Genomic DNA, 15,002 nt, shown 5'->3' with positions numbered 1-15,002 from the left:
GCCAATCAGTTTGTTTCAATGGTTATCTAACTCCTTAATGTGTTCTTAATTTCAAAATGGTACTTAAATTGGACTGCAGTTTTGTGTTGTCAGAAGTCTGACTTCTTGTTGGGATATGTTGCCCACTTTTGAATAAACATGTTGAATTGCATATTATAAGCCAAATCTTCCAGCTGTTCTTAACGTAAAAGTTCAACAAGGTATATACTGTGGTGGGGACTGTATGATTTGGTCTCTTTGTCTTATCTTGTATAATTACAACACAGTAGATTGGTAAAAGTACTGTACACTGTAACTGGTATTAGAACTGTTAATTAAAACATGTTCTCTCTAATGGAGTATACTGCACTTCATTGAAATAATTTGGATGCATCTTTTATGCAGAGGCACTGTTTTGGTTGATGGCTATGACTGAGGGCAAATTAAGGTGTCAGCAAAGCCATATGTACAAGGCCTGTGTCTCTTAAATTTTATAGACAAATACTGAACAGTTACTTCTTGTGTTAGGAAATATAAGCCATTTATATTGATTATAAACATCTAAAATGTAATTTATTTTGCTAATTTTATTTACAATAAGAAATCTTAACTTTGGAAATTATTTCTGTAGTAAGGAAAATGTAAAAGTTTCCCATTTTAATCATCATGAAATAAATTTCAATCAGTATTTGAGCAAGTACTAAAGATTTTTTTCCATACTTACCTGAAGGAAGTTGAGTTTTTATGTGCTGTGAAATATGGCACTCCAGAGGCTCCTTGAAAATGTATTGCATGGTAATGTATGCATACTATAATACAGAAGAACAATGATTTGTAGTTACTGAAAAGAAATTACTTACCAAGTTAGGTTTTGCTACTTTGTTGAAGTATGATTGGAGGGTGATTTTCATATTCTGGGTTAATTTTACTTTAACTTGTTTTCTTGGAATTTGCAATGATTTTGAAAGATAAAAGAAATTAAGGTATTTTCTAGGACACTGAAGAACCAAAGTCTTCTCACTCTGTACTGCTGCACTTTTCTCTGGGCGTTTTGTGTTGTTGGAAAGGCTTTGCAGTTGATTAAGGTTTGGCGTACACACCACTTAAACAGATTTGTTAAAGAAACAATTTTCAGGTCAGGGGTTGCATGTGTTATTTAGTTTAATATCTCAGGGTGATCAGTGCTATACATAGTGCAGGGCACTCTAGAGAAAATGTGGGATTATCTGGGAAGAGAGGGAGTGGGGTATATGTGTGGTAAAGGCAGACTTCCCCCTTCAAGCAGCTTAAAGCAATTAAAAGGCCACTTGTCTCCACAGACTGCAATATCAAAAAAAAAAAAAAAAAGTCAGTGCAGCATACAGTGAGGAATTTCACGAATATATTGGAATGTGTGGTAGATGCAGTGTTCTACGTGAATATGTTGTGGCAAATCAAGAGTCTAAGAATAGCAAGTAACAGTAAAGATGCAATATTACACAGAGTAATCTGCCAGTTGATATTTTTTGAAAAAAAAATTGAGTAATGTTCAGTTTGTATTTACTTCCAGTCCTGGCATCCCTGATAAGATAACTGTGAGGAGAAAAATTGCCTAAAACTGGCATAGTTATAAACTCCCAAAAGAAGACAATGTAGTGTACTAAACTTTATCAAACATAGTATGAAAGTGGTGTAAGTGAAGAACGTGACTCAGTAAGTTTTCAGAATGTCTGTTGGTTCAATTGAAAATGTGACTCTTTGAAGATTAATAGCTAGAACAGATTCCCCCTTCCTTTCACCCCCCTTCTTTTTTCTTCCTTTTCATTGCTTGCCACTCTCATCTTACCACATTTGCCTTTGGGATAACAGATTTTATTAATTCTGTTTGAGTTGAACAGGTACCTTTGATGTAGCTGATTAAAGTTGATTTAAACAAAGCACTTGTATAATTTAATGGACATCCACAAAGTGAACCGGTAGATAATGTTTTTCTTTTAGGACCAGTTACTAGAAAGAGCAACCCATTGCCTCCTTTTTCATCTGCAAAAGTAGTAAAACTTAAAATTTCCAGCCAGCTTGCTGAAGTCTAATGAACTTGCTTCAGGCATCTAAGTGGGAGGTTTAGCTTTTAAGGAGAAGATAGATTTCCCTTGTCTAAGGTTTGTTTTAAAGATCTACTTCTCTGTGTTAACAGATGGAGCAGATGGAGTCTGAATGTTCCTCAGTTGTGAATACAAGCAAACTCTTAAAGTAGTTTGTACTTGAAATAATTTGCTAGCTGTGTTGCAGTATTTTAAATTACTAGAGGGGATCTTTAAAAGGCTTAATTTTTTTAAGTCTATATTGAAAAAATAGATGAAATTGCCACAAAATAGAGACGTCTAACAGACTTAAAAACTCTAGAGACTAAAAAAGAAGCAAAAACCCGAAAACATTAGTTTATTTTTTTTATATTTAAGTGCCTGAAGTTACTGCTTCTAAGTTGAAAAAGGTGAAGATACTTTGAAAATGTAAATAACATTTTGAAAAAGTAAGTTAAAAAATCCAACCCATCTGCTGTATCGCTACAGAACAACGAATCAAGATGTTTATTGCTATTTCAGAAGTTTTTGAACCAAATCTTGTTATGAGAAATTGGACCTTTCATTTGCTATAGCTCCCCTTATGTGTCTGTGATTGGACTCATCTCCTCTTCTTCTGCAAAAGTTGTGGACCACTTGGCTGATTCAGACCAGCTGATATTCTGTTTTGCAAGATCTAAGACATCGCACTCAGGGTTCAAATAAAGAGGAGAGGGTTAATAGCCAGAACATGGTTACATAAAACCTTTTGCAATGCTGTGAATATTATTCTTCTGCACAGTTGTGTTTCCACCTGATTAGAGGAGCTTTTTCCATACAAAATATCAGTCCTGAAAATGTAGGATTTTAAGTGCCTTGATAGCAGTTCAGAGATTTTTTACTTCAAGTTCTGTAGTAGTAAATATGCTACTGTGTTGCCCCTCCTGCCCCAAATTTCTGAAGATGCTGTTCTCATATCAAATGAGACTAGTCAGTAAAAATCGACATTATTTCATAAGTGCAGTCTTTCAGGAAGAGTCATCTCTGCCTGCTAAGTCTTAGTAATGTAGAAGGCCCCATGGTCCAGCAAATGAGAGTTGGACACAGGCTTTCTGCATGAGCAGGTGTGCAATATCCTTTAGAGAATGTTGCAAAAGAATGGTGAGGATGTGCCATAACAGGTAAATGCAGTGTAACGAACAGTGTTTTATTTCTTCTTTCTAATATGTTAATTTAGGAGAAATATGCTAAACAGAATGGAGAAGGCCAGTTAGATAGCTTTTCTCACTCCTACTCTTCTTTGGACTTGGAGTGACATGTTATAGAAGAGATTGGTGCTGTACAAAGCTGCTTGGTTTAGAGCCATCTAAAAGAAAACAAGTATATGGAGTGTGGTGTCTTCCTTTTTGATAAAGATTTGCTGTCCTGAAGTTGGTGGAGCAGCTGATAAAAAGAATTTGGTTGGTACTGGTTCAGTTAATTGATACCATTCTGGTATTGTAGCATACAATATAATGTGAGCTGTATTACGTTTTCTTTCAATGCATCTACTTGCAAAAATATTAAAGGAGAGGCATTGCTATCTGATTATTCTTTGATTTCCCTACTGAAATATTTCTCTGATGCTACTTTTTAAAGATTAGACCTTAAATAAGTGTGATGTGCTTTGCCTTTTATAAGTGCTCTTATGGGATTTAATTTGTAATTGTCAGTTTCTCACCTGATACATTTTGGATATTAATATATTTAATCTCAATTTGAACTCTTTCCTTGCATTCCCAGTGAAGTAGGTGTTGAACTGTATTTTTAAAAAAAATTTTAGAAATGCGTGGATAACTTTATTCCAGAGTTTAAATACATGTAAACTAACCAAACTGATGGATTTGAGATTTCTAGTTTTGTGATTGTGTTGTCCCTGACCTAGCTTGCACCTACTGTAGAACATGAACAAGCTTGTTGATCCTGTACTTAGCAATAGCTCTGAGCTGCCAACACCCTGTGTGTTTGTTTTTATCATTGATTTGATGTAATTGTGGGGAGCAACGATACTAAACTTCATTTGAGGTTAGCATCAGGTTAAATACCAATGTTTGATTATTACAGGTACTAGGTAACTAAATCTAGACAAGATGGAATTAAACCTGAACTGGCACGATCAATTAAATGTGAGAAGCAGCATTATTTTATTTCTGTCTCTCCAAAATCTGGTCCAGAATGAAAAGGCATTATTTTCCTTAAAAAAAATTTTTCTTTGTTCTTGTGTTTTTCTTCAGCAGGTGTTTTTACCCCCTGTTGGGCGGAACAAACAAAAAAAGCAGCAAATTTCTGTATACTTATCCAGTTCATGGCCCACATCTAACCTGGGGGAAGATCCTAATCCCAAATAATATTAATTGCTTCTAATATGTGCAGGCCTTAGAGTTGACCATTGTATCCATTGAGCAGAATGTAGAAGTGCCCAAAACCCACTTGTCTCTATTTAGCTTCAAAACACAGGACAGTCTTGCTGCCCAGGGCATGACAGACAAGTGTGTTGATAGTTCTTGCTATAATGGCTTCCTTGGGTGTTGTTGGAGGAAAAGGTCTGCCTTGCCTATTCTCCAAAATGTCCTTATTTTACAGTCCTTGGTTCACAGCTGGGGCATCCACAGCATTCAGCTTCTTACTAATAATGGATTTGAGTGGCTTTATAAGCACCTTTGTGGATCTTAGGAAGGGATAATCTTCCTGTAACCTTCAGATGTGCCTACTGTTTTTGTGAAGTAAACATTCCTATTTTACAGCAAAAATGGTTTCATGATGCTGTTCTCAATCAAAAAATCACAGTCAGAAGGCATCTAACTCAGCTGATTAAAAGAATTCCATTGGTCGTGATGTGTAATATTCGTATGTCAAACTTTATAAATGTGATATGTCCCACTGGAACGCACACAAGATTTAAACTAGATCTAAGAGTTAGAAGTCCAGTAGCACCTCACAGTGTGGTGCTTGGCCAATGCCCAAGTTTATCTCCAGCTCCCTGGTACCACCTCGGAACTTGCACCTTCCAAACTCCACTCTGAAGTTGCAATTTGAAAACCTCACTCCATTTTATATAAAAGTTAATCTTAAGCCTCTTAAAAAAATGTATGTATAAAAGCGTTTTCTGTTAGAGGGGACAGGGGCTTTCCCCCATCCGTTTGACGCTAATAAAAATCAAGTTTCTGCAGTAATTCTGATCCTCCTGCCAGCCGAAGGAAAGAAGGAAGGGGATTCCGGGCGCAGTGGTTCGCACCGTGTTAGCGGGTGCGGAGAGGAGGCAGCGTTAGCAGCACTGCGGGGAGATGGAGAGGGTAAGAGGGTGACAGAATCACAGACTATCCTGATTTGGAAAGGATCCAAAAGGATCACGGAGTCCCACTCCTGGCCCCGAGCAGGACACCCCAAGAATGACACCACGGGCCTGAAGAGCGTTGTCCAAACGCTTCTTGAACTCGGTCAGACTGGGTGCGGTGCCCAGGGAAGGCTGTCAGAGGTCAGTCATCTCGCTGAACTTTTGCCGGGTTTGGGGCAGTTTGTGGGGCGAGCGCGGCCCGCCAGCGGCTGCGGCCCCGCCCCTGCTCTCGGCGAGCGGCAGCGCTGCCTGGCTCCTGCGGCCGGCGCTCGACGCGCGCTGCCTGGCGCCGCCCGGGCCGCCGCCGCCATGGCCACGGAGGACGAGATCATCCGCATCGCCAAGAAGATGGACAAGATGGTGCAGAAGAAGAACGCGGTGAGCGCCGGGAGGGGAGGGGGCGGGAGGCGGGTCGGCGGCGGTGCCGCGGGTCCCGGCGCGGCCCCGGCCGGCCCCGCGCTCCCTCCTTCCCGCGGGCGCGGGGCCTGTCCCTTCCCGCCGCCGCGTTTCCCCGCGCTGCCCGGCGGCCTCGGCGCTTCCCTCGCCGCCCCGCGGGGCTGCGGCGCCTCCCCCCGGCCCCGCCGGAGGAGAGGGGCCGGCAGCCGGTTCTGGTCCCCGGCGGGGCGGCCCCGCCGCCCTCGCTCCGGCGCCTTCGGCCGAGAGGAGGTTCCCGCCCGGTCGCCGGCCCGAGCTGGGAGCGGCTGCGCCCTCCGCTTCCTGCGCGCTGAAACCGCGGTGTTGGCCTTGCGAGGGGCAAAACCTGTCACCGCGAGGAGAGCGCCTGCGGAGGTGGCCCGCTGTACGTGGCGGTGTCGCCTTTAGGTGTGAAAGCTGGAGTTCTAGGTGGCGTGTCAAAAGTAAGATACGAGTGAAGAACCCAACCCAGCTGTGGCAAGGCCAGAGTTGAGTGGGTAAACTTCACAAACTGCTGGGGAGTGTGAGTTTTTCCTCTTTTTTCCTTCTCTTTTTTCCTTCTCTTTTTTTCCTTCTCTTTTTCCCTCTCTCTTCCCTCTCTTTTCCTTCTTTCTCCTATTTTCCTTCTTTTCCCCCTTTTCCCTCTTTTTTCCCCTCTTGCCCCTCTTTCCCCTCTTCTCTTTCCTCCTCTTAATCTTAAACACTTCTAATTGTATTTATTAATCTGGAAAATAACTTGTGCCTCAAAATGGAGGAAAAATATAGTTAGGTAGGATTCAATTGGCTTAACTCAAGTGTTGTTGTCATGTATGCCCTTCATACGGATCTCAGATAACATAATGGTGTTTAGACAGTGCCTACAAACACATCAAAGTAAGTAAAATCAGAGTGTAGAGCAACAGCCAGATAACTGATCATGGTTATACATAAAATAACATGTCAGTTAGTTGTAAATTCTGTTAAGTGCTTCTTTATCGGGTGGGCACATTGTTATTCTCTGGAAATTTGTGCTTGTGTATATGTGATTGTTGTTCTTCCTGAAAGGTAGTATTGTGTACATAAAGTTAAGGGTTTTTTTCTATGTGTTATGATAGTGCATTAAAAGCCTAGTAACATTAATAGTTCAGAACTCAACACTGTGGAATTCCACTTTTAGAAATAGTTTTGTTATTGCTTAATACTGGACAGTATAAAGAGCATTATTAATAATATTTGCATATTTATAGAAATACTGATTGTATTAAACCAATGAGATTTGTTTAGTTCAGAATACAAACAAATTCACTGTAAGTTCAAGCCATGCTTCAATCCTTGAGGTTCTGTAATATGGCATATTTTAGCTCTGATATGTTTGAACTTTCAAATGATACATTGTAGCAGCAAGACCCTTGTTTAGAGGAAATAATATTTTATAACTGGCATTTATTAATTCCATTAATTTTCTCTCTTTGTTTTTATTTCTGTTCTCCATGTATTTATGCACAAAAGCATTTGCTGTCTCATTTTCTCTAATGCTGAAATAGTGGCTCTTTCCTACAGGGTGTTGAAAGGGTGAAAACTTACTGACTGAAATGTTTAAATATCACAGTCATGAGAATGATAAAGGACAGCCAGCTCAATTTTATTTGTAAAACTTCTGATAACAGAAAGAAAAGGACAGCTCTCAGGTAATATGAGAACGATTGTTGATCCTGGAGAGTAGCCATACCAGGCATGCTGCAGGTTACCACTGGTATTTCTCTGTGATCTCAGAGGCTTAGGAGTATGGATGAAATTCCTAATTGTAGGTGGGAATATGTGTTCTCACTCATGGCATGTGTACACTTAGGCATGTTTAACATAATTAACTTTCAGAGCTCTGGGGAGAGGTGTGGTGACTTCCTTGGGGTCAGCATAGGTCTGACATGGCTGAACACATCGGGCCCAGCTGGGCCAGGCTATGCCTGGCTGGAGCTGAAGCTGGACCTTCATTTTCACCTCTGTCCGAGGAGTGAGAGCACCACAGGTGTTGGGCTTTTGTACTGTGTTGAAACAGAGCTTAACTCTGGTTCCTTACTACAATAAGTGGCTCCATTGTTAGGTTGTTCTCTTCTCAGTGAGCTGCCACTGTGGCCAAGAGTGGAGATCTGACAGATCTGACAAAACACAAATGTGTTGCATGATAAAAACCTTAGCTGTATCTAAGGAGAGATGTACATTAGTTTTCAAACCAGATGTCTCTGTGTTTTTCTTACTAGTCTTTGTCATTTACAAAGTATTTCTTTAATTGCACAAAGTGATTTCCTACCTAATTCTGCCCTGCAGTTAAAATGCTAACTTTAGCAAAATTATTAAGGTAGTCCCTGTGAAGAGGTACTTTATTGTCTCACAGAGGTGAAGAAGAATTGAGAAATGCATGCTTACACAAGTAGCCACTGAATAATGATGCTCCTGACAATCTCTTGTGTTCCTTTCTCCATTTTTACTCACCAAGAACAGATACTTGGTCTGTGTCTTTGAATGAGAATGATTTGATGAGATGCATTAATAATAAAAGAAAGAGGAAAAAGCTTTGATAGATACTTGCTCACTCTGAAGTTGTCAAGAGTCAGATGACAAGAAATGTTTCATCTCATACAAAAGGTGACTCCAGCTTGTGGCAAAGCACTCTGTGGCATTTCTTTTGATGAGTTAAAAGGGCAGGCCATGCAGACACTCTTTCTGAGTCAGACTTGGTGATTTGCCTTGACTAAGGATTTAATTGTAGCTGTGCAGATTTCATAACTATTTTACTGAAATGATACATGTAGTTATTTTGTTTTGAAGGAGAAAATAATATGATTTAGAATTTAATGCACTGTGCAATATGTATTTCTGCTGTTGCTTCAAATTGAAATAGATACTACTCCTTCAGAACTGTGATTGGATTAAAACCTGTAGTGCCTTCCTTTGAGCTTCTGTTGTATGTAAGTACGCCTTTCTCTCATTAAGCTGCTGTAATTAATAGGTATGAAAACAAAGGTTGCACCAATGGATTAAAAAAAAATCAAGAATGCTTGAGTAAGTTTAGAGAAGAAAATAAAATTGTCTATGTTATTAAATGTATTTAAGTATAACAAATTTATAGCTGGATAGCTCTGCTGTCTTCAAAAATGTACTCCAATTTCTGTTGCCTGAAGCTCAGCTTTAAAATATGACTATAGAGTACCATTCTGAGCAGTTGTGATCTGACCAACTGAAAGAAGCTGAGAGGAGCAATCTACAGGATCTGTATGAAGCTGACTTCTGTTAATTTAAGTGACAAGGTAAATTGAAAGCCAGTCAGCCAGAATGGAGTATTGTCTTTCATTTTCTCTAAAATTATAGAAATGCCTCTAAAAGAGGATTTATAGCAATGGTCTTAATGGTTGGGGGGAGGCGGGGTGTTGAACATAGAAGTCTTACATTAGGAGAAAAGTAATTGCATATTATACTGTGCAACTTCCACACTAATTTTGAGATACAGAGAGCATTTGACTTTATGCTAAGAAAAGTGGTTATGAAAAACTCTTTAGCTGGTATGAGTTTAAAACCAATTTAAATTTAATTTTAAAGCATCTAATTCTTGGTACTCAGTATAATTGATTAGAGAAATGAAGGCTTAGAAAGGATTAGTGCATTATCAGTTTTGGTAATTTGGTACAGAAAACAGCATAAAATATAGATGACATCTGTTAACCTGTTGTTTTTTTTGGTTGGGTTTGGCTTTTTTGCTTTTGCTTTTTGTTTTTGGCATTTTGTTGGATTATGGGGTTTTTGTTTTTTTGTTTTTTGTTTGTTTGTTTTATGTTGTGCTTTTTTTAATAGTTGCATGGTTTGTTAACCTGCTGTGTTGCAAGTTTCTAGCATTGGAAAACATTTACTCTGGGGATACTAAATTTGTTTTCAAATTTGCAGTTGGGAAGGGGTATAACAGGCAAAGAAATTTTGACTAAACTGTATTTCTGAAATGAGATGACGAGAGTGCTACTTTGCATTACAGTGTTACTTCCATACTAAATTTGCAGACTACATAAAGATGTGTTTATTTTGAAATTACTTGCTGTGTACAGTGTGCTAATAACTTAATTGGTTTGGAGGTATTATCAGATAATATTTTTTAAAATGGCACATTGACTTCTGTTATTAGTTTTGTTTTGGCTAAGAAAATTTTCTTGAATTTAATTTTGTTTTGTAGCAGTGAAGATAATTAACCTGCTTTATTTGGATCTGTGTTTGCATAGAAGAAACCACGCTTATGGCTATTGAGAGAAATATATGGTTTAGTATGCCAACTCAATTTAGCACCTGAAAACATTGTGACATTTCTCAGTCTTGCATCATTGCTGCTAAAATTCTGTGGTTAAGACTGGAGAAGTTTTGTATATCATGAATAAAAGTTAAATGAGACTTTTGCTATCATGGCAAAATAGTAAAATATTAACTTTATATGTTAATTGAATTTGTGTAAGGTGGGGTTTGGTGAACTGTTTGGGTTTGGAGGTTTATTTGGGTCAGCAGTGTTTGGAAAACAAAGGTTGCAGCAGACATTTGAAGGTGTCCAAAGCAGAGGATTTTTGGATGTGACACCAGAGTTCCACTTCCATCTTTCTCAACCTCCTGGTGGTTATTTTATCTTTAGTGGTAAAGTGTAAGATAGCAGATGTAGCAGAATATTTTAAGTTTCCTTGCAACAGGTGTTATATTAGAAGTTGATTAGGGAGAATTTGAACAAAAAGCAAAATAAAATAGGTTGAGTTGAGAGGTAAGGAAAGAAAAGTAAATCAAATTCTGCAGATTTGCAAATGGAAATCTTGTGGGATTTATTTCCAAACCTCATGAATTAAAAAAAAAAAAAAAGAAAAGAAAAGGTTATGAACTGAGCCTAAGTGAACTGAATGGCCTCTTGGATGCACAGGCAGTTGTTGCCTCCCTTCTGTACATAGCTTTCAGGTTCAACACCACATGCACTTGAATAACAGCCAAATCATCTCAGCCTTTGGAAGGTTTGTGTAGGCTGACAGCCCACATGCACAGAACTTTGCTGAAGTAGAGTTGGTAAATCATCAAGGTTAAAGGAGAGGTTAAAGAGAATTACAGAGCTCACATTTATGCAAACTTTTTTAAAGTAAGGCCTGTATTGCTAAGGAGTGAATTGTTAGAGTAGCTGGGTATAGACTTTGTTAACATCTAATAGTACAATCTCTGAACTTGAATAATCTATCTAGAAAGCTGCTTACACAGAATTAGTTAGTACCTTTCCTAGTGGTCTTAGGCAGGGGAAAAGGAAAAACCTGTGAAGTACAGCTTTACCACATCACCACAAATACGGTTAAGAATGATGTCTGTGTATGTTTTTTAGACATATATATATGTATATATATGCATTATTGATGAACTGCACAGAGCTTCTCAGCTCCAGGTTCTTGTTCTAAAACTGATGTGGTTGTTCTGAACTGAAAATTGCTACTATTGTCTGGATTGTTTCTGATGCTATTAAGCGAAACACCCTTGAAGATGTGTGTTGGTTAATGAGTAATTGGCAGAATGCTTTGACTGTCATTTGAGTTACATGTGGTAAAACTCCCCTAGTCTTTGAGTGAATACTTTGATTTCCAAGTTAAGGCCTGTTAATGCTTGGAGTTTGTGAAGTGGAGCATTTCTTGTTGTCGTTCTGTGGGTAAGTTGAGAACTGGTGGTTTGAACCCACTGTGTGACCCTGAAGGCAGATAAGATTATGTTGTTGACATTATATTTGAAGTTCCCGATTGCTACTAAGTTGACTTTATTTTCTTATCTTTTTTTAGGCTGGAGCTCTTGATTTGTTGAAGGAGCTTAAGAATATTCCCATGACCCTTGAGTTACTACAGGTATGATTTTCTTACTGTTGTTTTGTTGCATATGTTAACTTCCTAACAAAAAAGGTGGAGCCAGCAGATTTGAAAGAAGGTTACACTATTAGATTCCTAGGTCCAAAGTCCTTGAAAGCATTGGTTTTGCTACATGGTAATCTAGTTTCACTTCACCTGATTTAGCACTCTTACCTTAAGTATTTTCTTCCAGTAGCAAACTATTAAAGCTTACCTTTCTGATTAAATTGAGAGTAGTGAATTTTGTGATGGAGAAAGGAGAAGAGCTGCTTACAAATTTACTGGATGTAGAATCTTACATTTTTACTGTAACACAAATGCGCTGTGTTTCCTTCCTCCTGAAGGAGAATGCACCTGATTACAGCTGATACTATCTTTTCTTATGTAGTTAGTTCTGGTTTTGCCTTGTAAGGGAGGAGAAACCTTTTAGACAAGTTGTATTTGACACACACTCCACATTCCCCACTCCCTTACTCTGGGTAATGCATTTCTTAAGGTAATCATACCCTTCTTTTACTCTTCTGGGCTGGAGTGATGGAGGGGTACAGTCTGTCCCAGTTGCATGCATACTCTCCTGATGTTGTTAGATTTACATCTTTAACAATATTTCATAAATTATTTGTAAATTAATTCAAAAAATAAACTTGGTCAACTTTCCTTATATGTCAAGTTTCAGAGCTTGTCATGTAATTCATCAGTGAGCAATGTTTTTTCCAAACTAGCCAGATATTTCCTATCTGTGAAAATTTTTGAATGTCAGAGTTAAATCTGACACCTGGCTTACTGTAGTAGCCACTTAAACTGGAGAAGACTGAAAAGTAACTTTTTTCTAAGGGGCAATTAATGGTCACATAAAGAATTAGCTACAAAGTTCAAATTTTAAAGGTGCCAGAAGCAATTACATTTTTGATTCATGCATCCTATATACTTGCAGAATGTACTTAATAAGTTGTTACTAATACTATTTCTGACAGAAAAGAGGAATTTTAAGGTGTCATTTTCATGCATGAATGCTGGTACAACTCTGATACTTTGACCCCCTATGTCCAACCTTCTTCTTTAAAAAGAAAATAAAACCCCAGAAAAAAATACCCTATGCAAAACTAGAACAAAACCCAGAAAACCCCTCTGGTTAACAACATTCTTTGGAGTTTCTTTGTGCAGGTCTTAATGCAAATTATGTTTTGCATTAAGTGTCATAATGTTCTTTTGCCTTTGGAATTAAAAGTCTCTCTGCAAGTGCTCTGGAAATTCAAGTACTTTGGGATATTCTTGCATAGTACATTGACTGTACCTTAGTTAGGAAGCTTTTAATAAATATCTATCACTGTATTCAAAACAATTCCACTGTTTTTGCATTTAGCAACATATTTGGACACAAATTTACCTTTTTTTTTACCTTGAGAGTTTGATAAGTATGTAAAGTCTCACATAAACTTTCTTTGTTGGCCTCCCAAATTTGCTTAAGCAATGGTGGACTCAGTGAGTGTTGAAATGTGAGGCAGTTGTAGTCATTGCTCTGGTGGTGGATCATTTGTGTGCCATTGTCAAGAAGGTTGATGGTCATGAGATAGTGGAGGCACTGTCTTCTTCTGTGTAGATCAAGAATTCTGACAAATGTGTTTGAATTGATGAAATGCAGAAAATAAGTGAAAAGCATACTTCCATACCCATTTTTAAGAAGTTTTGAAAGCTAGCTACATTGGGAAAAGCTCTGCTAGCTCTGTTATTCCTATGTAATAAGAGAAGTGATGATTTTTCATGTAATACCACTGGTACTTCAACCTGAAATTATGGGGTCCTCTGATTAGTTTTACAGGTATGTGCAAAAGGAAGGTGCATATTAGTAGTCTGGGCTTGTGCTGATGTCCTGTGTCTTTCATGCCACATTTATTTTCACAGAAAGCTGAAGTGATTACTAAGTAATACCACTGTGTTACATTTGATGCGTTTTATGTAAGCAAGCTGATCCTTGCTCAGCTAGGCAGGGAGCCAGTAGGCTTCCTCACATGATTTATCCAGTGGTCTGACTTGCAAATCTGTTCTGCAGCTTCACAGCATTAAAGGCATCATGTCCCTGGTGCTAATTGTGGTTAGTGCACAGCTAAACAGTGAGTGAGACAGTCAGGCTTTATTTTAACAAGCAGATTTTGCAGGAAATTACAGACACATGTGTAGAACTAGGCTGTGGTGTGCAGCCCGTGTTAATGGCTTCAGGCCAGTTCACTGGCAGGCAAGCTGTGAGACCTGGGTACCCAGAGGGAGTTGTTCTTCAGTGGTTGGTTTGGCTCTGCTTTGGTCCGAGTGCTCACCAATTCTCTATCCTCATACCCTTACAGTTTAAAGTTGGTAGCACCTCTGCTTGCTTTGGTGGTTGCTCTTCCTCCCCAGCTGCATTCCTTACATTTTTGCATTTGGTCTGGTTTAGAGAGCACCTGGTGCCACCGTGTGCTTTACTTTGGGTTCAGTCATAGGTTACTTATGTTCACTGCTGCTCGCATCTACTGAGGGCTGCTGGTGAAAGCTGCAATGCTTCAGGGTGAAATCAGCTGTCTTATGCTGTCTTTGACTGTCTTTACTCTGGAAGCAGATGAAAAGTGCTCTAGAATTTAAAGTGGGAAGAATGAAAAGACTGTGGTTTTTCCCTTAAAAATGGCAATCACAAGAACAGCTCTACAGACAGGAAGACTAAGGAAATTTCAAATACTGCTTTGTAACTAAAACATAGTCATTTAGAGAATATAACATTGATCTTGTGTGACTATCTCTGCCAGTTAGCAGGCACATATTAATTTAGCAGGCAGCTGAATTAATAGATCATTACTCCCTCTCTTCAGGTGGACCTGATCCTGTGCTCTCTAAGAGCAAACAAATGAGTTGTTTTTATGTACTGCTTTAAGAGCTGGCAGTCCGGACAGTTTCCATAAATTGTCTCTCTTGCATGAGCAGAAGAAGAAATCTTTCTAGTTAGTTTTGAGTTTTACTTGAGTTTATGGGTTTCACTTACTTAAGTTAGTCTGTAGGTTTGTGTGTTTTCCCTTTGCTAATGAGCATAGGCTGTTGTGCCCTGGTATTAATGGAGGGTTAGGTTTTTTGGTAGATACATTTTTCTCATCCAGATATGGTATTTTATGGATTTTCAAGGACATGTTATTCTTTATTGTCTGAACATAATGTTGAGATTTAAGTGTTCAAAATATCAAGAGAAATGGCCAGTACCATTAATGTGAGTGAGCAGAGTCCGTCTTGGAACAACACTTTAGTTACAGGTGAGTAACCATCAGTTTTCTTTAATCCAAAATACATGTTTAGAGGTGATGTTCAGGCCTG

General features: G+C 38.7%; 1 protein-coding gene across 2 annotated transcripts in view; it reads left to right on the top strand.

Moving 5' to 3' along the window:
• LOC134041933 (transcription elongation factor A protein 1) overlaps positions 1-15,002 on the top strand; it is a 44,837-nt gene that overhangs the window by 12,883 nt on the left and 16,952 nt on the right. Inside the window, exons 1-2 of one of the 2 annotated variants that reach the window (XM_062489011.1) lie at positions 5,680-5,769; positions 11,610-11,672. In XM_062489011.1, the coding sequence (XP_062344995.1) occupies positions 5,701-5,769; positions 11,610-11,672 (132 nt within the window). In that variant the 5' untranslated portion in view covers positions 5,680-5,700. Of the gene's footprint in view, positions 1-5,679; positions 5,770-11,609; positions 11,673-15,002 lie in introns of those variants that run through there. The other variant, XM_062489003.1, reaches the window with a different exon arrangement.

Source organism: Cinclus cinclus, chromosome 1 (genome assembly GCF_963662255.1).
Source record: "Cinclus cinclus chromosome 1, bCinCin1.1, whole genome shotgun sequence".
NCBI lineage: Eukaryota > Metazoa > Chordata > Aves > Passeriformes > Cinclidae > Cinclus > Cinclus cinclus.
Note: the sequence above shows the minus strand (reverse complement) of the source record. Positions and strands in the feature narration are given on the sequence as shown.